Source organism: Myxocyprinus asiaticus, chromosome 40 (genome assembly GCF_019703515.2).
Source record: "Myxocyprinus asiaticus isolate MX2 ecotype Aquarium Trade chromosome 40, UBuf_Myxa_2, whole genome shotgun sequence".
NCBI classification, from domain to species: Eukaryota; Metazoa; Chordata; class Actinopteri; order Cypriniformes; family Catostomidae; genus Myxocyprinus; species Myxocyprinus asiaticus.
In genome coordinates this window covers 17,955,349-17,979,888 of record NC_059383.1, presented here as the reverse complement: position 1 = coordinate 17,979,888, position 24,540 = coordinate 17,955,349, and the positions used below count along the sequence as shown (strand labels likewise).

The following is a 24,540-nucleotide window of genomic DNA, read 5'->3' as shown; positions in this document are numbered from 1 at the left end:
AAATGTCAAGTGCGTCAACAAAGCTCAACAGGGTTTGACATCAGAGGATTCTGCTGTATCTATTCGATGGCATGGAGGCTTTTGTACCACATACTGTTATACTGTTACGCAGATATAAACATTGATGGGATGACAAAACGGCAGTTTATTTCATTAAGTGTCCCCAGGGGCGATTCTAGCATTTAAATCTTAGGGGGGTTCAGCCCCCAATAACACTATAAGATGTGCACATTTGTTGTATTCCACCCAGTTGCATTGATGTTTTTTTAATTTATTTACATAATTCATGCTGGCAGTTAATAGCCTATTCATTCATAACATTGTTATTTTCTTTAAAAAAAAAAAAAAAAAAAAAAACATTTATAAAGTTATTCAAATAACCGAAACACAAACCATATATTATTGTAACTATCTGTTTATTGGCAACATGTTTCATCTGTCCTAATCGTTCCAATTTTTGTTCTCCATTTATTGACAACAATTATAGAACATATTTAAATTATTTTGCAATTTCAAAGTTATATCAAACACCTCAAAAACCTATTACTACAATAAATGTCACATTTATTTAGTGGATTGAATTAACTCCAGATGATGTTTCTCTGTCTGGCATTAAATAGTGACTTTTGAATTCGTTCATCAAAAAGATTCATTCAGATTTGTTCACTGATGTGTTCAAGTGGCAGTTTTTGTAAGTCACACTTTTACACAACAAATGAACGTCTTTTATGTGTTTTGAGTGATTCGTTGATTAAACCATTGACAAAGCACGACCAAAACAAGTTATGCTTCATTAAAATTTAAGTCTACAAATTGACTTCATAGAATTCAGCGTTTTTGGTGAGTGTTTATTCATCATAAGCATTTTCCCCACAAATGACAACAACGCATATCTATACAAAAAATTTAACTGCTGCATGACTATACAAAAAGACAACAATATTAGCCTAATTAGTTTAAATTATGTTCTTATGTCATTGCAAGGTATACTGTCATTTTTACTCCTAATTCATCCAGCCTCTTTCTTTAGTTGGGGATTACCAAACTAAAAAAATTAATTTCTCCTCCTCTCCTTCTGACGGTCAACAGATCAAGATCCTCACCCGTTCACAAACGAAATGGCCGATTTGTTCTGCTCAGACACAAATGGTCTAGGGTCTAGCAATGCCTATGTGTGACCCTCAGATTATTTCATGTCTAGTGTTCAGAACGAATGTGTTCTTGTGGTAAAAAAACAAACAAAACAAAAAAGGCAACACAGTGAAAGGACAGAATGCGGGTGTCTTCAGATATTTTAATTGGTTGATTCTCATACATAACACAGAACAAAGCAAAATATACATGCACAGAGTCAACCATTATCCCCCTTAACCCCCATTAATTCCCTATCCCCAACCCCCAACAAACATTCCCGTAGTCTAAGCCTGAGTATACACATATAAACATAAAGAGAGAAAAAAGGGGGTTTCTCTCCACATGGCCCTCCCCGAGAGTCTTCCAGAAAGGACATGTAGAGGATAACAGCTGGGTACCCAATATGAATATTGAGGAATAAAAACTCAGACTCAGGTTTGCAATCAATTGAGAGAGAGTTTACTGATTGTTCTCTGCAGTTTCAGTAAGTATAGCAAGTCAATGGGGTTCAGAAAGACAGAAGGAGAAAAAGAAGCCCAAAAGAGAAAGAAACACACAACAAAAAGGAAAAAGTACCCATTCAAAAACATTCACAAGCAATTATAGTCATAAGCAAATTGAATTAGAGGTGTACAACACTTTCTAGGATTCTGATAGGTCAGTTACTTCAAACATTATAGCACTTTACAAATATGGTCTGTTTCCACCATCGTGCAAACAATAATTAGTTAGCCATAACATAAATCAGGTTCCTATCATTGGTTTTACAGAATTTATGTGCAGATGTCATAGGTTAGCTATCAGTTATGACTACTGCTCCTCTTTCTCTCCGTCAAGAAGGTACTAAGGTGAGCAATTAAAATCCATGAGGTTTTTGACTATGGCAAAATCACATGTTAGAGGGCACCATAAACAATCCAAACACTGAATGAGTTAGACATTGCAACGGGTTTTCACCGAGTAGTGTTGATTGAAAGGATAATTGTACCAAAGTGTAGTGGAGAACGCCACTAGGCTGCTTCCACTCGCATAGCATCACGTGACAGCAATGTTGACATTGTTTTTAACCTGATACGTTGTCTGAAAAACACAGCGCTCCTTTGTGAGACACTAAAAAATAACAGGGAGGCGCATCGAAACGTTCAATGACGTCCATCTAGTGCATGTTTACACAGAGAAAAAAAATATTGAAAAACAGCATAGAGTTACACAGAAAATGTGTTCAGTGTAAACACCCTGTGATTATGCAAAGTTCTAAAAAAAAAAAACAATGGCAATTTATTGAAGTGTCCTTAAGGGGGCACTCAGACCAAAAGCATTCTTGCAGAAAAAAAAATCGCAACACAACGAAAGGACAAAACACTGGTGTCTCGAGACACATTTTTTAAAAAGTTGACATTAAAAAGTTCACGGTTTCTAATAAACGTGCTGAAAAACAGCGAGACACACAATAGTCAAAGACAACCATCTAGCTTATGTTTGCACAGAAAAACAATCAAGACACAAAATCGCATTCCAAAGAAGTCAACTCCCTTTGAATATGAAAATCTCTAAATAAAACAACAATTTATTTGATTCATTTATGGTCACTGAGTATGATGCTGAGAGAAAGACATTTTCATATTGTATCAATTTATCGCATAGGCATTGTTAGACCCTATTTAAGGGGGGGCTAAACTTTTTCTTTTCTTGCCTGTAAAGACTGACCACAGTACGAACCAAAAGCATTCGAGTGTGGGCTGTGAATGAGCCTATCATTAGTTTGACCCGCTAAATGAATACGCCCCTTCACTGAACCAGCTGGTCATTTGAATCTGAACGTAATGAATCAGTCATCTCACTTGTGAACAAGCGAGGATCTGAATACGTTGACCGACTGAAGGAGAGGAAGAATGCCATTCATTTAGTTCGATAATCTTGTTTAACAATGAGAGAAAGTGGCTGATGGCATTACAATGGTGCTTTACCAATAGTTTTCAACTATAGAAATTGTGAAATGACTGATTCATGTTCTATAATTTTTGTTAATGATGAAAGAATGATTAGAACAGAAGGAACGTGTTTATTACAATAATATATTGTTTGTCCATATATTTGAACTTTATAAATGTTTATTATAGAAAATGACAATATTCGAAATATTAGCTAGCTAGCTTGAATGATGTAAACACAGCTTAAAAAACAAAACACCATCCATTCAAAAAGAGTGGAATACATTTAACCTTATCCGTGCACGTCTCATAGTGTCATTGCGGGCTGAGCCCCCTAAGATTGAAATCCAAGAATCGCCCCTGATGTAACATAATTTACATTATCAGGTTAGAAAACACATGGGCACATACTGTTCCATTTGGTTATGCCTTCACCCTTACTCAAATAATAGTCTGTCTATTTATAGCCATTGCTTCTGCACCCAATTCTGGTACACCATTAAAAATGTATAAAGAAACAGCAGGAAAACTGATAAAACTTCTGAAATGTTTTGTTTATGTTGGTGCTTGTATATTAGCAACCGAGATAACAACATCTGGTATGCATGAGTAAAAGCCTGGGGACCGACACGGGAGCCACAGTGACTGAAGGACAAACCACTAGATGAAGTGTGAAAATAAAGATGACATGTTAAGTCTAAGGCAATTCATTGAGGAATAGATTATGTTAAGTACTCTTGTGGTAGTCTGACGAAAACAAAATTACAAGTTGCAAAAACATTGTTATGTATTAAAGGACAATACATGCAACAACTAATTAAAGTAGTGTATCTCTAGTTCCTAACATGTTTTAACCATAACAATATTTGTTTGTCTGTGAAACTTTTAAATAAAAGCCTTCCTTTTATTTTTAAATGTATTTCAAGGAATTTGAAACACAGCTAAGTATATCTGATGCTTCAGAATGACAAAAGAGGAGGAAAACCCTGACTGGGATGGTGGTCAGGAATTTTATGAAAAATATGAATCAAAGGGGATCTTAGGAAGGTAGGTTTCACATCTTGGTGTGGTGAAATTTGTCTCTGGAACAAAAAGAGTGTACATAATTTAATTAAGGCCACTACAAAACAAGCAACAATAAAAATCAAGTCCTTAACAAAATAATAATTATATTTTGTTCCCGACTGTACTGGGAGCCTTATTCATGTCCTCTGCCAGAGGTGTGAGCAGTGTAGTCCGTCGATGTGTGGACAAACGCACTGGCCAGGAATATGCTGAAAAGGTCATAGACATCACACCATCAGACAAAATGACACCTCAAGAGATTCAAGAAATCCAGCAGGCCACTGTGAAGGAGATTGACATTCTTCGAAAAGTGTCTGGACAAAAGAACACAAGTATGGCTGTCCAATGCCAATGTGAATGTTGCCAATATAACCGATCAAATGTAAAGGTTTTATGGTACAGCAAATTGATATATTTTAAGATATTTTGCAACAACACCCTTCAGATTGGGCTCTTTTGACTTGGGCATCCTCATAGCAACCACCCAGAACAACTCAGCAACTGCATATCAATGACCAGTTCTTGCCAACTCTAGAATTGTGGTGGCGAGTTTTTCATGGCCAAGCAGCACTTACATTCCTTCCGAAAGTAGAAAAGTCTATTTTTTTGTATCTCTACAAGGGGCTCAGATCCAAACATCTAAACTGCTTGCATTCAAGTTTGTTTCCTATTTCCTATACTCAGATTTTAAAATGTTCCAATGGAGAACTGTGTGTTGGTTGACACTCCACAGCATACAAATAGGAGATTAGCTATTTCTAAATGCACTGAAAAGAACTCAGTGCCAAGATGGGACTGTTACTGCCAAAGTCCGGCTACACTCAATACAAACATGCAGGCAATCCCACTTCAAAAGCCCTCCATTAATTATCATCTCCTCTCTTTTATTCCTATCCAGTTGCTCTTTGTCTAACCACTTAATAGTTTGAACAGATGTGGTATACTCTCTAATGTGCTGAACGGTGTTCATTAAATATGTTACCAACCCAACCAATTGGTATTGCTTATAATTCATTAGTTTTCATAAAATATTACTGTCTTTTCACAGTAAAATGTTTATACATGTCTATTCTTTTAAAAGGATGAAGAGAGGAGAACACTTTGATTACCTTACAGAAAAAGTCACCTTAAGCGAGAAAGAGACATGGTCAGCTCTCCCTTGAATAACTCTGACATCAGTTTTGAACTGCTCATAATTGCCTGCAAATGTGTGAAGGAGTGATTCTGAAGTTAATACATATTCTGTCCTCAAGAGGGGACTATAATCAGATGCATGGTTAAGCTGTTGCCAAAAGAAATAGGGCATTGTGAGTTTGGATGAGTTTGAACTTAGGCCATGGTATGCTGCCACTGTTCTGAATGCAGCACTCTGAATTCCCACATACATTAGGTTTGATTGTTTTTAGGGTATATGCCTGTAGAACTAAATATTTAGAAAGGCATTAGCCTGAAAGTTATTAAGTTAATGAGTTTAATTCATTTTTATATAGCAACTCTGATCAACTCAACTCTGAGCTATTATGTTAACCTCTGAAAGATAATATGGATTCTTGGCACTCATTTGTCTTTTATTCTTTTTTAGAAAGATCATACGAGCTCTTCTGGAAGTTTTTGAGTATCTTCATGCCCACAATATTGTCCATAGGGACCTGAAACCAGAGAGCATTGATGACATGAACATCAGACTCACTGACTTTGGCTTTTCAATTCAGAATGAGCTGGGACAAAAGCTTAATGGTGAGTTCTGAAGAAAGACTACAAGCATTTGTTTTTTGTGGCCACCTGCTCTAGAAGAGACACCACATAGAATGTGGAACAACGTGGTTTTGAAGGCCATATATTGCTACACGCAATCACATATACCTGGATCTCTGTTTTACTCTAGAGGTTTGTGGAACACCAGGTTACTTGGCCCCTGAAATAATCGAGTGCTCCATGGATCCCAACCATATTGGCTATGGGACTGCTGTTGACCTGTAAGCAAGTGATATATATGTGCCATCAATATCACTCTTTGTGAATTATTTAGAGAATTTGGCATACAATATACCCCTAAAACTAGATTTCTGCATGTTCTAAAAAAGTGAGCGGTGCTTGCTCATGTGAAACTCAATGCTACGATGCTTGTGTGTTCTGGGTGGGTGCCAGAGAGATGATGTACAATTGCTAAGGTGTTCTGGGTGATTTTAACAAGGGATGCACAATATATTAGCGGCCATATTGGTATCAGCCGATAAATGTGAATTTATTAAAACTTTTAACATGTTGATTTGCAGTTTCCTACCTTAAAAGATGGTTGCTGATGGTTAACAGAATTAAATCTATTTGTATTAAATTGTCTTTTCTGGTGTAGTTGGAGCACTGGAGTGATCTTGTACACTCTTCTGGCTGGATCACCGCCTTTCTGGCACAGGAAACAAATGCTGATGCTGCGAATGATTCTCGCAGGGAAATATGACTTCAGTTCTCCAGAGTGGTACGAATGCTCTGACACTGTCAAACACTTGGTGTGTGTCTCAGTCAATCATTGTTTGTTTGGCACGGTACTGCTTTACCATACAAATAGTTTCAAAGTATTTTTGATAAAATGCGATGTCAAAATGCCTCTCCAGTGTGACCTTATTTTCATCCCAGTAGATTTCCAGGTTACTAGTTGTTATTATACAGCGACAGAAGCCCTAAATCACCCATTCTTTCAACAGTACATGGTTGCAGAGGTCCGCCATTTCAGCCCTTACAGAAAGTTCAAGGTAGCAGCAGATGTTCTAATTGACGTCTCTTAAAAATAGTCAAATTTAGGTTTCCATTACCTAAAACACATACTCTTTCTGATCCATAATTCACAAACTCCCACAGGTTATTTGTATGACTGTACTTGCTGCAATTCGGATCTACTGCAACTATCGACGTGCCAAACCCGTCACCAAGGAGGTGATCTGCAGCGACCATTATGCCATCAGACCTCTGCGCAAGATGATTGACGCTTGCACCTTTAAGATCTATGGGCACTGGGTGAAGAAAGGGCAGACTCAGAACAGAGTAGCCTTGTTTGAGAACACTCCAAAAGTGATTTTGGTTTCTACTGCAGCTGAGGAGATGGACATGTCACTTAGGACTTGGTTTAAGTACATAATGTCCAATGACTACCAGATCTGTCTACACAATTTACCTCAAGGCCATGTTGATAACGGTCCCAAAATGTACAGTGGCTACTGCTATATGATAGCATGTCAGCCCACCCTTGTTTCATTCTCTTCAATAATGAGATGAAAATTACATTTTTTTGAATTATTTTCAGGGGTCTTGTTTTGGATTTTGGCTTAAGTATTGTCTTATTTAAAATGTAGGCGTTTTAATTATCTAGTACTATTAAACGAGCAGTATTCTTACAGTAATACTATTTAAACTATATGATAAAATAAAGACAATTATAAGATTGTTAAGGTTTTTTAGATTTTAATACAGCAGTACTTTGTGTAAAAAAAAAAGGTAAATCAAGCACTGAATTCCAGAAGTTCATGTCTCCACAGGAGAAATGTCAAATTCATTTCATAATGCACCACTGGCATCAGCTAGTCATTACACATTTGGATCCTACAGCTCAGTTCTTGTTTTGCTCATCTTTGGCTTTGCATTTGAACTTAAAGCACAGCGGAAGCCCAGGTTATCAGAGGCAGAGTCTGGTGTGTTTCCCATCCTACAAAAAATAAAATAAAACGCAATATACCATTAAATTGCATTAATTTAGACAATGGCTGTAGCAAGAGTTGATCAACCCACTTGAGGTCAACTGGAACTGCTACAACAAGGGATAGAAATAGAATAATGAAAAACTGAAGTTCATTTGCCTTTGAATAATATGTATTAACTGACAGTAAAAATATGGCTCAGCAAATGCATCTAAAAGTATATTGTACTCTAGCATATACGCAGAGAAAGCAGGATCAAATATGACTGACCTAGTGGTGATACAAGCTCTATGATTGGCTGAACCATCAGCTGTGTCGATCCAGGATGCCCCACGCAGGACATACTGGGTCTGAGCACCAGGAAAACGTGAGGAGGTCCACTCCCAGACATTACCCAGCATATCATATAGTCCTGGAACAAGGTGCGAGATCATTCTCTCAATTCAGAACAATGGTAAAAGAGTGAAATTATTTACATTTTTAAGATTTAAGATAGATTTAAAAGGAATATTCCAGGTTCAATACAAGCTCAATCAACAGCATTTGAGGCATAATGTTGATTACCAAAAACATTTATTTCGACTTGTTCCTGCTTTTCTTTTAAAAAAAAAAAAAAAGCAAAAATCTGGTTTACAGTGAGGCACTCACAATGGAAGTGAATGAGGCCAATCCATAAACATCAAGTGCTTTTATAAAATGTTAAGCTTCGCATTTCTGCCTTTAAACACACCAAAAATGTACCCCATTCACTTCCATAGTAAGTGCCTCACAGTAACCTTGATTTGGGTTGAGTCGTGAACCTTGGGACGAGTCGAAATTATCATTTTTTAGTCAACATTCAATGCTGTCGATTGAGCTGAACTTGTATTGACCGCAGAATATTCCTTTAAATAGCACATGGAATGAAGAGTTAAATAGTACCCTGTGATTTTCACCAGGCATCTTTGTCTCTGAATTGTTATGTATTGTATGTTTTTGATTAAACATTCGACTAGTATTTGAATGTATAATCTCTTGCACACTTTCAAACTTTTCTCATACCGCTCTTCATTTTTAATTTACCAACCAGCTTCTTTTAGACATTTAGTGTGTGATTACATACCATAGTTATTCTGTGGAGGATAGGCAGTTACAGGAGCTGTGCCATGATAGCCATCTTCAACTGTGTCCCCATCTGGAAATCTGCCCTTCAAACAAACAGTTTACCAACAATTTATAAACTACAAATACTTAGAAATTTAAAGGGTTTTAAACACTGACTATTTTTAAATGAATAGTTCACCAAAAAAAGAAAATTATTTAATCATTTACGCACCCTCATTCCATCCCAGATGTGTATGACTTTCTTCTGCAGAAAACAACAATATTTTTTGAAGAATATCTCAGCTCTGTTGGTCCATACAATACATGTGAATGGTCTGTGGTTAAATCCATATCTTCAGAAGCAGTATAATAGGTATGGGTGAGAAACAGATCAATATTTAAGTCCTTTATTATACTATAAATTTCCACCTCTTCCAGCTCCTGCCAGTACGTAGCTGACTGTGAAAGTGAAAGTGTAGACTTACAGTAAAAAAGGACTTAAATATTGATCTGTTTTTTACCCACACCTATCATATCCCTTCAGAAGATATGGATTTAACCACTGGAGACTTATGGATTACTTTTATCCTGCCTATGTGCTTTTTTGATCTTCAAAGCAGGGACTAAAAACAAAATGTTTTTCATTTCGGTTCGTTCTTAGGATAAACAGTATTTTTCATTCCGGTTCGAGTGTTCCGCAGCCTCTTTCCAATTGGTTATCAGTTAGAACGAAATAAAAGAATGGTTAATAACGTTCTTTTTAAAATGAAACCACTCTGTGTAATGGGTGGGTGAAATACTAGTTTCTAGAACTGGCAAAAGAAACAAGGTCAAAATAAGGAAATTGCCTTACCCAAAATAAGCCAAAAAAAAAAAAAATCCTATGTGGGGGAATTCCCAGCACAGAAATCATAAAAAGCATAGTATACAGTAGCATATATAAAAAACACATTTTCAATAAATATATTTTTAATATTAAATATATCCCCAAAAATATAAACAAATATTTCAAATGTACATCTGGCCATCTAAAATAAAATAATTTTATATTAACTATTTGTTTTGATTACTGAATTACAAGTTATTTAGTGAAGACTCCGAAACAACTGAGAAATGTACTTTCTCCCTCAACATTTTTCCTTGCATCTGGATTAATCATGCATGTATATGTATTCATTTTATATTGTTGTTAAAAAGGTCTTCAGGATGTCACAGAAGGCTACATCCACAAAGTGCAATTAGGCAAAGAAATGTGTGATGCAGCGGTTTTCTTCAGGATCAAATCACATGCTTATCATGTTCTCCTAAAGAGAGTGAAGCCTCATTTTTTGGGCTACAGGAAGTGGTGTAGTTTCTGAAAATTTATTGTGATAAACCATTGAGACTTTGGTTTCATTAAAAAAAAAAAATAATAATCGGAATGAAATTACCCGGTTATTAACCGGTTACCAGCATTTCATTTTTTTCCATTTTCGGAAAAATTAAAAGGGCCTTTGTTCCCATTTTTGGTTACATTCTGCAAAAAATGTCATTAATTTTCATCCCTTGAACTGTTTTTGTTCTGGCCACCATTCACTGGCATTGCATGGACCTAAAGAGCTGAGATATTCTTCTAAAAATCTTCATTTGTGTTTTGCAGAGGAAAAGAAAGTCATTTACATCTGGGATGGCATGAATGTGAGTAAATGATGAGAGAATTTTCATTTTTGGGTGAACTATCCCTTTAAGTAAAAATAAACATTTTCCTTTAAATTTAATAAGCATATACCTCTCAACTGACCTGCCACAAGTTAGTACGGTTCAGCAAGAACTTGTTGCCCCATGGGTATGTCCTGCCTGAAATACACATGTGTAGGCTAAAGGCTATTTAAAATTATGCAAAACAGAAGAGTGAACGATACTGAATACATAAATAATGAAGCAGATTTTTCAGATGCTGAGAGGCATATGTCTTATTTGGCTTACCATCAAGACCTCCACGTGCAGCCATTTCCCACTCTTCCTCAGTTGGCAGCCTTTTCTTCTTCCACTGACAGTAGGCTTGTGCATCATTCCAGCTGACCTGCACCACAGGAAACTCTAGCCTGTCCTTGATACCGGAGCCTGGTCCTGCTGGCTGCACACATCAAGAGACTTGACGAATATGTATATCCGTATGCAATACAAAAATACCTTAAGCTGTATTACATTAACATTGCTTGCTAAAATTATTTCAGCAATTCAATTTTTTAGATTCTTGCATTAATCATCATGTAAGGCCCTGTGAATTACATGCATATAAGGTATTAAATACGTTACCTGTCTCCAGAACACCTTCTCGACTGGTAACCACCAGGGAGCAGACTAGGAAAGAGGTGGTAATTTTAAAGCGAAAAGAGATAGACAAATACAGCATAATAGGGAGTAGTTAGCTATTTGTGAATTACCATTTAAAGATGTTTAATAGAATTGGTGTTCCTAGTTTGTAAACAGATGTAACAATTCTGGCCAGCTGACAGTCAATTAGTTTTGATGCTTTATACTCCATAAAGCATAAAAATACACTATATGTTTTTATATTTTATGCACCTGCCCTGGATTCATAATCATACCTCAATTTTCTGAGTGACCTTGCTTTTCAGCTCATCAGACACAAAGTCCTGGAAGACAAAACTCCAACCAAACATTTCGGCCTCTGTTTTATATTTTTGCAGTCTGACAAATTCCCTGGAAAAACAGAAGCAGTTGTATCAGTCCAGTCAGAACACACACAAGCATTAGGAGAACAAGATTTAATGAATAGTTCACCCAAAAATGAAAATTCTCTCCCAGATGTTTAAGACTTTGTTTCTTCTGCTCAACACAAACTAAGATTTTTAGAAGAAAAAACGTCTGGCTCTACAGGTCCATATAATGCAAGTTAATGGTGCCCAAAATCTTGAAGGTCCAAAAGGCACATAAAGGCAGCATAAAAGTAGTCCATAAGTCTATTTTTTGTATGTATATATTTTATGCTGCCTTTATGTGCTTTTTGGAACTTCAAAGTTCTGGTCACCATTCACTTGCATTGTTTGGACCTACAGAGCTGAGATATTCTTCTAAAGATCCGTAGAATAAAGTCATACACATCTGGCATTAGAGTGAGTAAATGAGGAGAGAATTTTCATTTTTGGGTGAACTATTCCTTTAACCCCCAAGTTGGCTTTGTCTCAAACCCACGTGAGATGCCTACTAGACAGCATTTTTGGGCATTATAGGTGTGTTCTGAAAAATGTTGTGTAGGTGGGCTGTTTGCTAGGTTTGGAGATAGCCACTGTCTTCTGTGGCAATGACAAGCACCTGAAGTCGAAGTTAGTAACAGGATATTTGTCCATCTTAAAAGGCTGGACAGTGACAGCTCGTGTTGGTGATTCCCCATCTCTCCCATTAGCAGCACTAGTTCGCATCGTCATACTCCCACCAGGAATAAGCACCATGTCAACTAAAAAATATATTTCGTTATTTCTGCATACTGGAAATGACCGTACAAAGATTTAGGCTACCATGGTAATCACAGTTATAGACAAAATACTACAAATATTGTTCATACACCGTAAAGTTATGTATATATATATATATATATATATATATATATATATATATATATATATATATATATCCTACTGTAAAAAAGATACTGTTATATTTACTTATTTTGGTGGCAGTGGTGGGTATAAAAAGTAACCACAATTCAGTAACAGTAACTGTAGTTAACTATAGTATTTTAGCGTAAACTAAGGCATTACTAATTAAGTTACTAGTTTCTTTGGCTTCATATCTTACCTGTTCCACACGATGTGACCCATAACAATAAAAGGTATAAGATCTGCCATAAAATCATCGTGATAATATAATAAAGAGTGAAGGGCAGATCAATGACCAATCTCGTCCAGCGTCTGAATCATCAAACACTTAATAAAACGTCACAATTAATCTATAATCGCTTGAAAGGAATCGATGAATATGCACAACAACATAAAAAAGGTCAATGATTCAGTGTCCCTCTACGCCGTCGCTAATGCATGTAAAAAAGTGTTTATCGCCACCTATGGTCTTCCTCTTCTTCCGGTTTTGTGGCGGTTGGCAAACAAATATTTTGTGCATTTCCGCCACCTACTGAGATGGAGTATGGAGCATCAACGTTGAGGTGCTGCGTGTTCAGTTTTTGCTAAACTGTCAGCCTCTTTATTTCCCCTTAATTCCCATATGAACTGGCACCCATGTAAAACAAATCTGAATCCCAGAGCTGACTATCCTTGATTGCATTTGAATATTTTTAAATCTGACCTACTTTTAGATGAGTAATTTTTAATAGACTGGAGAACAGTTACAGAATCAGAGCATTTTACCACATTTCCTGGTCTGATTTCCACTACCCACTCTAATGCCCATATCACTGCCATCATCTCTACTGTAAACACTGCCAAATGATCTGTAGTGCACTTATGCACTCCAACCTGTCTGCTTGGAACCACAAATGCTAAGCCTGTGCGCCCAGATTCAGGATCTTTTGATCCATCAGTATATATATATATATATATATATATATATATATATATATATATATATATATATATATATATATATATATATATATACTCACAGCCAAATATAATGTTGCTTGAAAAAGACTTTCTACTGATTGTCCTTCCCTGTTTTCTTGATATGTTTCTAACACTGATAGATCTAAGTACTTCTGGTTCTTTCAATATCCATGGAGGACTAAGTGGCCAAATAACAGTTGGACTAAATTCCTTCCCACACAGACCTAACTCTTCTGCCAGCCTACACATCCATCCGAAACTTGACATTCCTCTGGGCTCTCTTTCCAAACTATCTCTTAATATCTTCTTTGTTGGGTGAGAGTCACCATGACCTTTTAGATTAATCCAGTATATTCCTGCAGTCTGATTCCTTCTTAATTTCCACGGCATCTCACCAATCAATAGTTGTAATGCTGCAGCTGGGGTCATCCTAAAAGCCCCACAACAAACTCTGAGCGCTTGTACTTGTATAACATCTATCTTCTTTAGTAACGTTTTTGATGCTGATCCATATGCCATACACCCGTAGTCCAAAACTGATCTCACTTGGCCCATATATTATTTTCATAGATTCCCTATATGCACCCCAATTTGTTTCAGTCAGACACCTCATTACATTAACTACCTTTTTACATTTCTCTTTGTGGCTCAGCGGTTAAGGCTCTGGGTTACTGATCAGAAGGTCAGGGGTTCAAGGCCCAGCACTGCCAAGATGCCACTGTTGGGCTCTTGAGCAAGGCCCTTGACCCTATCTGCTCCAGGGGTGCCGTATCATGGCTGACCCTGCACTCTGACCCCAGCTTAGCTGGGATATGTGAAAAAAAGAATTTCATGTGCAAATGTGTGAAATAAATATAATTAATTATAATTATTATTATACCTAAAAATCAGAACACCTGCACTCTTTCCACTAAATTTCCATACAACTTTAAATTTAAGTCTTCACTTACTCTTTTCCTTGTGAAAATGATTGTTTTAGTTTTATCCACAGAGAATTTAAATCCCCATTTGAAAGATCACCGTTCTACCACCCCAATTGCCTCTTGCACTTTCTTCATTAAATATCCAATTTTTCTGCCTCTCTTCCATAGTGCACCATCAGCATATAAAGGCCGACCTGTGGATGGATCTATTTCATCAAACACATCTTGCAGTTTCACTTATTACATGTATTTTCTCATTTAGGAGATCTGTTTCATTATTTTCTATTATCCGTCTTAGCTTTACCCTGCACTGTTCCTTAAATTCTTTCCACTCTGCTTTCTCAAATAACCACTTACTCACAGGAGCACTTGATTCCACCTCATTCTTCATTCAAATTTTGCATAATATTGGATAATGGTCACTCCCTATAGTTGATTCCTCATATACTTCCCAGTCACATTTATTTGCAATTTCCATTGAGGCCAGTGTTAGGTCTATTGCGTTCTCTTTGCCTGTTGAGGTGTTTATTCGAGTCCCTTTTCCATTATTCAGACATACAGTACCAGTCCTTTCTCCTCTAGCATATTCTCTATGATTTGCCCATTTGAATCTTTTATTCCCCCTCCCCAAAGTGTACTGTTAGCATTGAAGCCCCCACACCATATAACACTATTACTATCCTGCCCTTCTATTTATTCAAGCTTCCCAATATCTATTCTCTGACATAGACTATAAAAATTAACTACCACTAATACCCCTTCCTTACACCACACTTCCACAACAATGTATTCTAATTCATCCCCTATACCCAATACTCTATACTGCATTCCCTCCCTAATAAATCTTGAACAACCACCTCCTCCACCATCCCTATCTCTCCTAATGGATATAAAATCATCTACTACAAAATCTAAATTTGGTCTCAACCATGTTTCTTGAACACATATAATGCCCAGGGTGCTTAGCAAACAGCAAACAGGCTCTGATCATTCCATTGTAAGATTACCACCATCCAAAGTATCAACCAATACATGTTTCCTGCTCAGACTGAGTAGCATGATCTTCCCTCACCTTTTCCCATGTCAGCAGTTTTGTGTCCAGATGGCGTTCTGCTGCTATTATAATTAGCTTTATTTTCTCTGTTTTGACTTCACCTCTGCTGTACCATTTATTACTCCTGCAATAAAGGTCACAAGTTTTCTTATATCAATCATCATCATGACTTCATTTCCAATCCTCCTGCTGTTTCCTCCTGTTCCATGTTTTACTTCTGACCCCCTTTTATTTGTGTTTATCTTGACCGCTTCTGCATACGAAACCCTCTGCTCCACTCTAATTTTTTGAATCTCTACTGCTTGCTTCATTATTTCACAGCCTCTGAGTGCCATGCTGTGAGCTCCCCCACAATTTTCCCCCACATCTTGCTATCTCACCTAGTTGATTTTTTAGGATTGATGTGAGTTTGATCGGATTTATTGCCTTAATTCCACCCAACTCTTTGACTCTCACTATCACTTTAAATCTTTCTTCGGCATATCTCCTTTGCTCTTCATTCTTGTTAAATCCCTGTGGATTGCCCGTCAATTTGCAGTTTTTAACTCCTTCACTGTCACATATGTGTGCTGGCTTTCTCTGCTTCTCCTTTCTCCTCTCCTCACAAATAAATCATCATAATCCATATTATCCTCTCCCCCTCCTCCTCCTCAAATCCCTCCATTTTCTCCTGTATTGTACCCAATTATCCTCAGATAATCTCTCTATTTTCTTGATGTATTAATGTAATGAAATACTGTTTAAAACTCCAACTCATGCCTCAGAGATTAAAGTTGTATCTTCATCCTGTCTGGGTCCACCTCTCAAACGGCCCCAACACCTATGGTCTGAGAAAGTTGTACTTTTCAGTTCTTCTTGAATCTTAGCCCCTCTCGTATTTATTTATCAGTGCTGTAGTTCTACATTTAAAATGTGTTAACGTGCAAGAGGGCTTGATTTATACTCAAGATTTTGTAATAAAGCATGGCAATATTAGCAAAACAATCAATAATTGCCTTGTAACAGATCCTGAAGTTAGCAATGTATTTCTATAAAAGGCAAGGCCTTAGCAAATTTTAGATTTGTGCATAAATTGGTTGGTAACTGCTACATGATTTGAGAAATATAATAGCCGAAATGCTAAACTGTTACAGGTAGCTAGCACAGACTTAACTACTGCATGTAATAGAGGAAAATTCAGGCCAAACATGCTAGCACTGTTAACTGAGCAGCAACAGAACTCGTTTTATTAGCTGTCTGATCTGTAAGACTGCTCATAATGACAAATAATGGCAGTGTAAATAGTGATAACAATAATGCTTATTCACTATAATGATTACAAATTGATAATGACAAGTCTGCACTGGTGCATAATTTCCCAACTACGCATATCCGGTGTTCAGAAACTTAGCCCGCCACAACAGTAAGTAATTGGATAGATACTATTTTTCCTAAATTAAAAATAAAATGTTTATAAAAAAATAAATTGGTAACACTTTAGAATACTGTTCCTTCATTAATGGGTAACTAGACAGGAACAAATGAGTAGCACAACATTAATATTTTAGTTACTACTATTAACTAACAAGAAACTGTTATTAACTAATTAGTAAGTAACAGCACATAGATGAATGCAATAGTTTACTATTAGGTAATCAATAAAAACTCTTTTTTCATACCTAATGGAGAACTAATCAGTAACTATACTATTTCATAATTAATGCTAAACTAATCAAGAACGAATTCATAACAAAGGACTAGTGCTACAACATCTTAAGAACTACTGTTAACTAATACACAAGATTGTTTACCTAACCAGTAGGTAATAGGAGAATTATGATTGGGGTTAGCTATTAATAACTAGTAAATGTTGTTATGCCTCCTATAGAGAACTATGTACTAAGGGGTCAGTTGAAATAAATGGCCTTCTTAATGCAAGTTTGGGAGGTTACCTCACTCCAGTGTCAATTCTTTCAGCATCTCTCCACTGAAGATGACATTATTTCTGTACTGGACCAAAAGGACTCATCAGCCAACATGACCACAAATGCTATTTAAACAGCCACTACAGTGATTTATTTTTAGAATTTTTTATTTTTTTCTTCAGGGAGTGGGGGCAAAGTCTTTATGATGTCACCAATTCCAGCACTGAAATGACTAAATGTAAATTATTATATTTTATTTAGTGACAAAAATAAAGTGCATCTTTACAGAAGCAGGACAGTGTCCCTCTTGTGCTCTTTTACCAGAAATTAACTTAAAGAAATAACCCCTCCAAATTACTACATTGCCTGGTAGAATGTCATTACTAGCCAACTTGCCTCACAGAAATATATGGTTCTTCTGGATATCTCTCTTAACCATTACAAATTAGTACGCTGTCTCTGTGTTTTGGGGTTATAGGTTTCTATTAATAACTACATTGAAAATCATGGTAACCCCCTAGTAATGACTGAAGTGTTACCACATACTTCTGAAGGAATTACTTACCACTGGAACTGTATTCTAAAGTGAAGATCATGGTAACCCACTAGTAAAGATTAAAGTGTTACTACACACTTCTAAAGCAGTTATTGACCATTTGGAACAGTCTTCTAAAGTGAAGATCATGGTAACCCGCTAGTAAAGACTAAAGTGTTAGTACACACTTCTAAAGGAGTTATTGACCATTTGGAACAGTATTCTAAAGTGAAGCTCATGGCAACCTGCTAGTAATGACTAAAGTGTTACTTCATGCTTCTAAAGGAGTTATTGACCATTTGGAACAGTATTCTAAAGTGAAGATCATGGTAACCTGCTAGTAATGACTAGAGTGTTACTTCATGCTTCTAAAGGAGTTATTGACCATTTGAAACAGTATTCTGGAGTGAAAACGCATTATAAACCATTAAAAGTATCTGAGGTGTTACTTGTCAGTTAATATTGAATACTCAAGTATTTGGTTCTTCAATTTATGAATTTAATCAGATACATAAATCAGTTGCATCAACATGTAAAAGCATTCATCTTTCTATGACATTAAATTCATTGAACATAAAATTCATAATAAACAATTTACTGCTTTACAATATCTTTTGTCAAACCTAAACAAGATATAATGCTTATAAAGGTTCTCACAGTTGTAGCCTCTTACATTGGCTGTGTGCTGTGAACGAGTGTAGGAGGCCTTCCACAAGTTTAATATGCGGCAATAGTGTAAACATTACTACAGTCAGCTTTCAAAGCATTACCTTTCAACGTAAAATACAAAATCAAGATGAATATATAAATAAAGTGCGCTGATCTCCAAAAGTCAACAGACAACGACGCTTCTCCAAGGCTAATTCCATTTGTCTGTGTACCTCCACTAAAATGCTTCTAAAATATATTTTCTATGTGTCCTTTGCCTATTTTTGATCTGAACAGAACTAAACACATCTTAACTGTGTGTATGTATTTATTGCAGCGCGTGTTCGGGCGGAGCGACGTGAGCTCAGATCAACACAGAAGAAGCGTGCCACGTTCTTTTCCTCGTGAATGCTGATTGTATTAGAGGCGTGATGGACGTGTAGTTTTACAATTTTAATTATTCTATTCAACTAGATTTATTAAGTGATTCGAAAATACATAAAACTGCTAAATATAAAAATGACTGGAATACACCTACTCTATGATAAACATATACAAACATATTCTATGACTCAAAAAAATATTTGTTCCTTTGAAACGTTTAAACTAGATTTAAAAAAATGTTTTCTATATAACATCTCTGACATCCTTATTTGTCATTGACCCATAAACAGATACCTGACACTAAGAGACGGGTCACTTCTATTAAAACAAATGGGAGAAACTGGAACACTCAACGGTCAGTGGATTTAGAAAGGAAGTCCCGCCTTACAGGTTAAAGAGTCAATCACCTTTTAGATACAGACATCGCCTGTCAATCAACTCGAAAACGCGCATGCGCATTAGCTGTACAAGCCGGGGTTTTTTTGCGTAATCAGAGGTAAAGAAACACAATTTATGATACCAGCATTGTCAGATTTTACTGCTGATTTGAAATATTTTCTTTGATCCTAAACTTGACCAACCATTTTTTTTTATTTATTAAGATTTCGGTGTTCAAGTAGATAGGAGCTGCACTGTCATGACTGGAAATAGCCTCCCGAGAGCGTTCCAAAGATGGCAGTCAGTGGACTGACTTGCTAGAAAGACTTTGGTGTAGCACCTGCAGCTCTGTATATCCTCCTAAAAGATCCCAACATTTGGCAAAAGTGGTTTAAGTTGATTTTTATCATCATGTCTGTCTGATCGTTGTATGTGTGGAGGTATTCAAGGACTTTCATTTTGAAAGGTTTTTTTTTGGAAAAAACTGAGATCGGAAGTGGAAGTGAGTGAGACGAGCGAGAGCGTGAGTGAAGCGGGGAGTAAAAGAGGGAATAAAAAACCGTTTTCTCGTGACTTCTTCGCTTTTACGTGGACAGCATATGACAAGTGTCGAGGTGAGCTGACGAGAAGCTGGACCGAGCTTGTGTTGTCGGGAGTTTCAGCTGAGCGTGATTGCTGAGGAACTGAACTGCGCATCTGTGTGATACGAAGAGGGGCACTGCTCATCGTGCTTGCTGAGACGCTGTGTTGGCCCGAGTGTTTGTCTCCGATTGAAGGGAGCTGAGGTACTGTGAGTTTTCTTTGTTGTTTAACTACAGCTGACATCTGGAAGAAATACACGGACATTATTTTTGTTGTTGCTTTGGAATAAAGCTGATTCGAATCGAGTGATTTTTCTACTGTTGTTTCGAGAAAAATCCTCAATCGTCATTTTGACACACTAGTGCCGCTGTGTGAACGCGAACGGCATTGCGAACTCTTTGACGCTTTTTCTTTTGACAGTATTTCCCTTCCTATTTTGAGTATTTAGCCATTGCCCTGGAAATTATTTTTTTTCCTCTATATTTCATTTAGTTAATTTTTTTTTTTTTGGACGCTTTGCAGTGTTTTTCATTTCAAGATTTGGAAATCCTTTTTGAATGGACATCTGCATAAATTACTGAACTGGTAACAGAGTTTTGTTTTGAACAGATCTGCATTACTGTGTGTTTTTCATGGAAAAGACTGCCCTGTCTATTGGAAACGCTCACGTGGATTTTTTATTTTTTATTTATTTTTTTATCTGAACTGTTCTTCTTATGTTTGAAAGGGAAAAGACTTGCTGTTTTTGAACAGGTCGCTGTTAGTTGATCTGATTTCCCTGCCATACCTGGACAGTCCAACGCCAGCCCAGTTCTGCAGCGAGGTAAAATTCAAATCTTGGGTTGTGAATCTCACTCAGGTATGTTGATTGACATGAGGAAAAGCATCTGATGTGCAATGTAACATTTATTGTGGAATGTAACATTTATTGTGTACTGTTGAGTGAACTGGGTCTCATTTGAACGTTCTATTTGAACTGTTGTTTTTTTTTGTTTTCGTTTGGCTTGAGTATTATTGCAGAAAGAAAAGAGACTGAACAAAAGCTTGAAGCTTTTATTTCTTTGTTTGTATGTGGAATCATAAGTGAAGTGAAACAAAGGTTTATCTGTGGTTCTTATTACTATTATTCTCTTTGTTTTATTTTTATTTTATTGAACATTAAGAAAAATTAATCTAAAACTTCTGTCATCTTGGATTAGGGGCATTCCTCCTGTCTTTTAGGCTGTTAGAGGGGAAGAAGGGTTAATTAAATTCATCACACTCTGGGAAGCTACTAACTATTTGTTAGTGGAGTCTCCTCCTCACCAGTCATTGCTAAAAAAAAAAAAAAAACAGAGTATCAAGGCAGATAAAGACATACTTAGATAATAAGTAGAGGAATTAATCGTTCTAGGAGTGGGGACTTAGATACTGTCATTTTCCTAGTCGTCCAAGATATTACAGAAGAAATACTTACCCCTACATTGTAGTGAAATTTCCCGCTACATATGGCACATTTCTGCATGGATTGTCATAATATAATGCAGGCTTTGCCAAGGGAATATTTTGATTATGTGCTGTTTCGCATTGCAAAGACGGTATTGATATAGATACACACAGCACCAGAAAACAACACGTTTAACTTACAGTAAAGGCCACGTGAAACCCCACTTTAAATTCTGTATATGCTGTTGCTTTATCTTGGATCTGGCAACCCTCTTTGTTTTAGATGTGATAGACCAGCCTCTTGTACCACATTATAGTTTATTAGAGTCATATGATACAGGGACAGCAAAAACACTTAAGCACTCTCAAAAATCCTGCAAGTGTGCAGCTCCAAGTGTGTGATAGAGATATGAATTTGTACATATTTGCCGAAAGATTATTTACACTCTTTACACTAAGGAAATTACACCTAATAAGATGTTACTTGCTGACCCTTTTTAAAAAGCAGGTTATTCTACATACTGTCAAGCATTCACAAAAATAATTACATTTACTTATGTTTATATTTAGCATGTGCAAATATGGATATTTCTTAATTGTTTGTCTTTTTAGGGCCACTTTGATGGACAATGCATCCTTTATGGCAGTGGTCTCTATAATTTATCCAGCCAGACTTTCACAGTGGAGGGCTCCACTTTCCATTTGTTTGCTATTTTTTGTCAGCCATCGCTGTGTGCATGGCTATTTATTGCTTTTCCGTTATTCTCTACTGGATCTATGCCAGCTGTGTAGATGAGGATGTGAGAAGGTGAATGTTTTAACTTGTCAGCTCTGAAGAGAGCTAGACTAGTATAAACTCTTAAAGGAATCGTTCACACCAAAATGAAAATTCTGTCCTCATTTTCTCTGAAAAACTTTCTTCTGTGTAGATGTTCGACATTATGATTTCCATTCACTTTCATTGTATGGAAAAAAGATGCAGTGAAAGTGAATGGTGATCGAGGCCGTCATTCCGCATAAAGTCTCCTTTTGTTTTTGGAATGGGTTTGAAGCAAATATTAACAGCATATCCATTGTGGGGTCATTATTCCTTTATAACTAGCTGTTATAATGCTGTAAAAACAGCAACTGGAATTAAACACTCCGTTTACTTTTTTATAAAAAAAAAATGTATTTAGATATTTCACATTCATGCTGGCAGCATTCTGTGGATCGGACACAATCAGACTGATAATTTTGCTCTTCTCTCTGTGTTTGTGTATGGAAATGTTTACTTAAATATGCTTTAGGGGGGCTATTTCTCTCAGCACATCTCTAGGAGTTTGTGGGTTTCTTCTGATTTTTCTCTTGGTGTCAGGATGCATTCTCAAGATTGTAAGGGACAGCTTGTGTTCTCTGTCCTTCACAATGTTCCATCTTATTACCAGGTGATTTCCTCTCCTTTCATCTTTGAAAGTCATTCATTGTCTGTTTTTTGTTGTTGTTGTTTTTTTTACACCCTTTTTTACCAAGTATCTCTAAGAACCATATAACAAATACAGTACATGATATAACATACATAAGATAAGAGATCACAGGTTATATAGTCATTTTAAAACTTTATTGAAGGGTCAACAGAGTATTTCGTTTGATTGTTCTCAGCTGCCGCAGTAGTTTCAGAAGTAATGTTAAAAAAATAAATAAAAATAAATAAATAAATAAATAAAAAAGCTTTTTTTGTTTAGTTGTGAAGATGCAGAGAATAAGACATGGGCCCATCCCTACACTGGAAATCAGTTCTACACAGGACTGCACAGTACTGATGTTAGTACTCTGGTTCGTGTCTTAATACCTTTCACTATATGACACTGGTCCCAGACATTATATAGCCATTAGAGAAGGAAATTGAGACAGCTTTAGCTCTTCATTTGTGAGCTTAATACTTAGAGGTGCAAGTAATTTTTCCATGTAAATAGATTTAAAATGAATAGTGCACTTATGACAAATATGTTTAAAATAATGCACACTCAAATGAGATTAAGATTACAGTCTTGTTCTAGACAGGCTATTTTATTCCTCAAGGTGGTTGCCATTTTGAGATCATTTGACCTGTCAAATGTGACATACTTTCTCAATAACCCCTTATCATTGGACATTTCTAGTGGCAGAATAGATAAATCATGGGCGAATAGCAAAGCATCCAGAAAAATGACTTTAATTGTCTTCAACCTCATCAGTCTTTATTTCTTTTCATTAAACAAAATATATCAATTCTGTTTATCCTTCACAGAGGTCTGTGTGGGTGAGCTTTTTTTTCTGGGTGTTAATTATGGCAGTGGTTGTCATACAGAGACGCCAGAACTCCCGGCTGAAAGTTTGGATTGATGATGAGTGGCGACGAGCTGAGACAGAGCCCTTCCTCCATCGCCCATCCCACACTTAGTAAATCTCGAGAGATCACCATCACGTGAGCAAGTTATCATGCCACACGTACTTTCAGTAAACAGAACACTCACTTAGATCAAAAGCAGCACCAATCATTTTAAGCAGACAAAAGACAATAATAGTTATTCACACAAACAATATTAATGTATGATGAGAGCAAAAAAATACACAAAAATTTCAAGCAAATCTAAAACCATGTCAGTGAATGTATGAAAAATATGAACCACCAGGATAAGTAAATGTTCCAATGTCATCCTACTGACAATTATTATTTTAAAAACAATATTTGCAATTATTACACTTCTTTATTTCTTTGTATTTTATTTATCTACCTTTTCTTCTACACAAGTAAAACGTGAACAATTACCCTCCCTTAAAATGACTTAAGAAATACTGTATGTCATGCTATTACAAATAGTTACTATATTGGTAAGAATTATTACGCATAGTCGTTTCCTTGGTATATGTCTCATCACTGTCATGACTGCTATGTTGCTTGGAATTGCACCCAAGACTTTCACCCACTGTTGCACTTGTGTATATGGTTGAGTGGCAATAAAGTGATTTGATTTGATAATCCAAAAAGGGCTCCATTCTTATTGGTAAAATTTTACATCTTTAAAGGTACAAATAAATGTGAAGGGTTTACTTTATTGTTTCTTGCAAAACTGTAAATAATGAAAGTTACATTATATATAGTTATATTATATATTACTCTTATACTGTTCTTGTACGAATTTATGTTGAGGAGAAAATAGAGGATTAACAGAAATCACCAGACCAGTTTAAATGATTGTACAGAATATGCTTTCAACTGAA

The 24,540-nt window shown here is 36.3% G+C and overlaps 1 protein-coding gene and 2 pseudogenes across 1 annotated transcript; 2 read left to right on the top strand and 1 right to left on the bottom strand.

The window, feature by feature from the left end:
* The first annotated feature begins 4,029 nt into the window (after positions 1-4,029).
* On the top strand, positions 4,030-7,400 carry LOC127430536 (phosphorylase b kinase gamma catalytic chain, skeletal muscle/heart isoform-like; annotated as a pseudogene).
* A 176-nt stretch (positions 7,401-7,576) lies between these two features.
* sumf2 (sulfatase modifying factor 2) lies at positions 7,577-12,984 on the bottom strand. Its single transcript, XM_051681728.1, has 9 exons — positions 12,704-12,984; positions 12,221-12,362; positions 11,494-11,608; positions 11,201-11,245; positions 10,868-11,018; positions 10,683-10,738; positions 8,922-9,006; positions 8,090-8,231; positions 7,577-7,827 (listed from the first exon to the last, which is right to left on the bottom strand). The coding sequence occupies exons 1-9, from the start codon at positions 12,759-12,761 to the stop codon at positions 7,725-7,727; spliced, it is 897 nt and encodes a 298-aa protein (XP_051537688.1). The 5' UTR covers positions 12,762-12,984; the 3' UTR covers positions 7,577-7,724.
* An 8,408-nt stretch (positions 12,985-21,392) lies between these two features.
* Positions 21,393-23,797, top strand: LOC127430535 (transmembrane protein 179B-like; annotated as a pseudogene).
* The last annotated feature ends 743 nt before the right edge of the window (positions 23,798-24,540 follow it).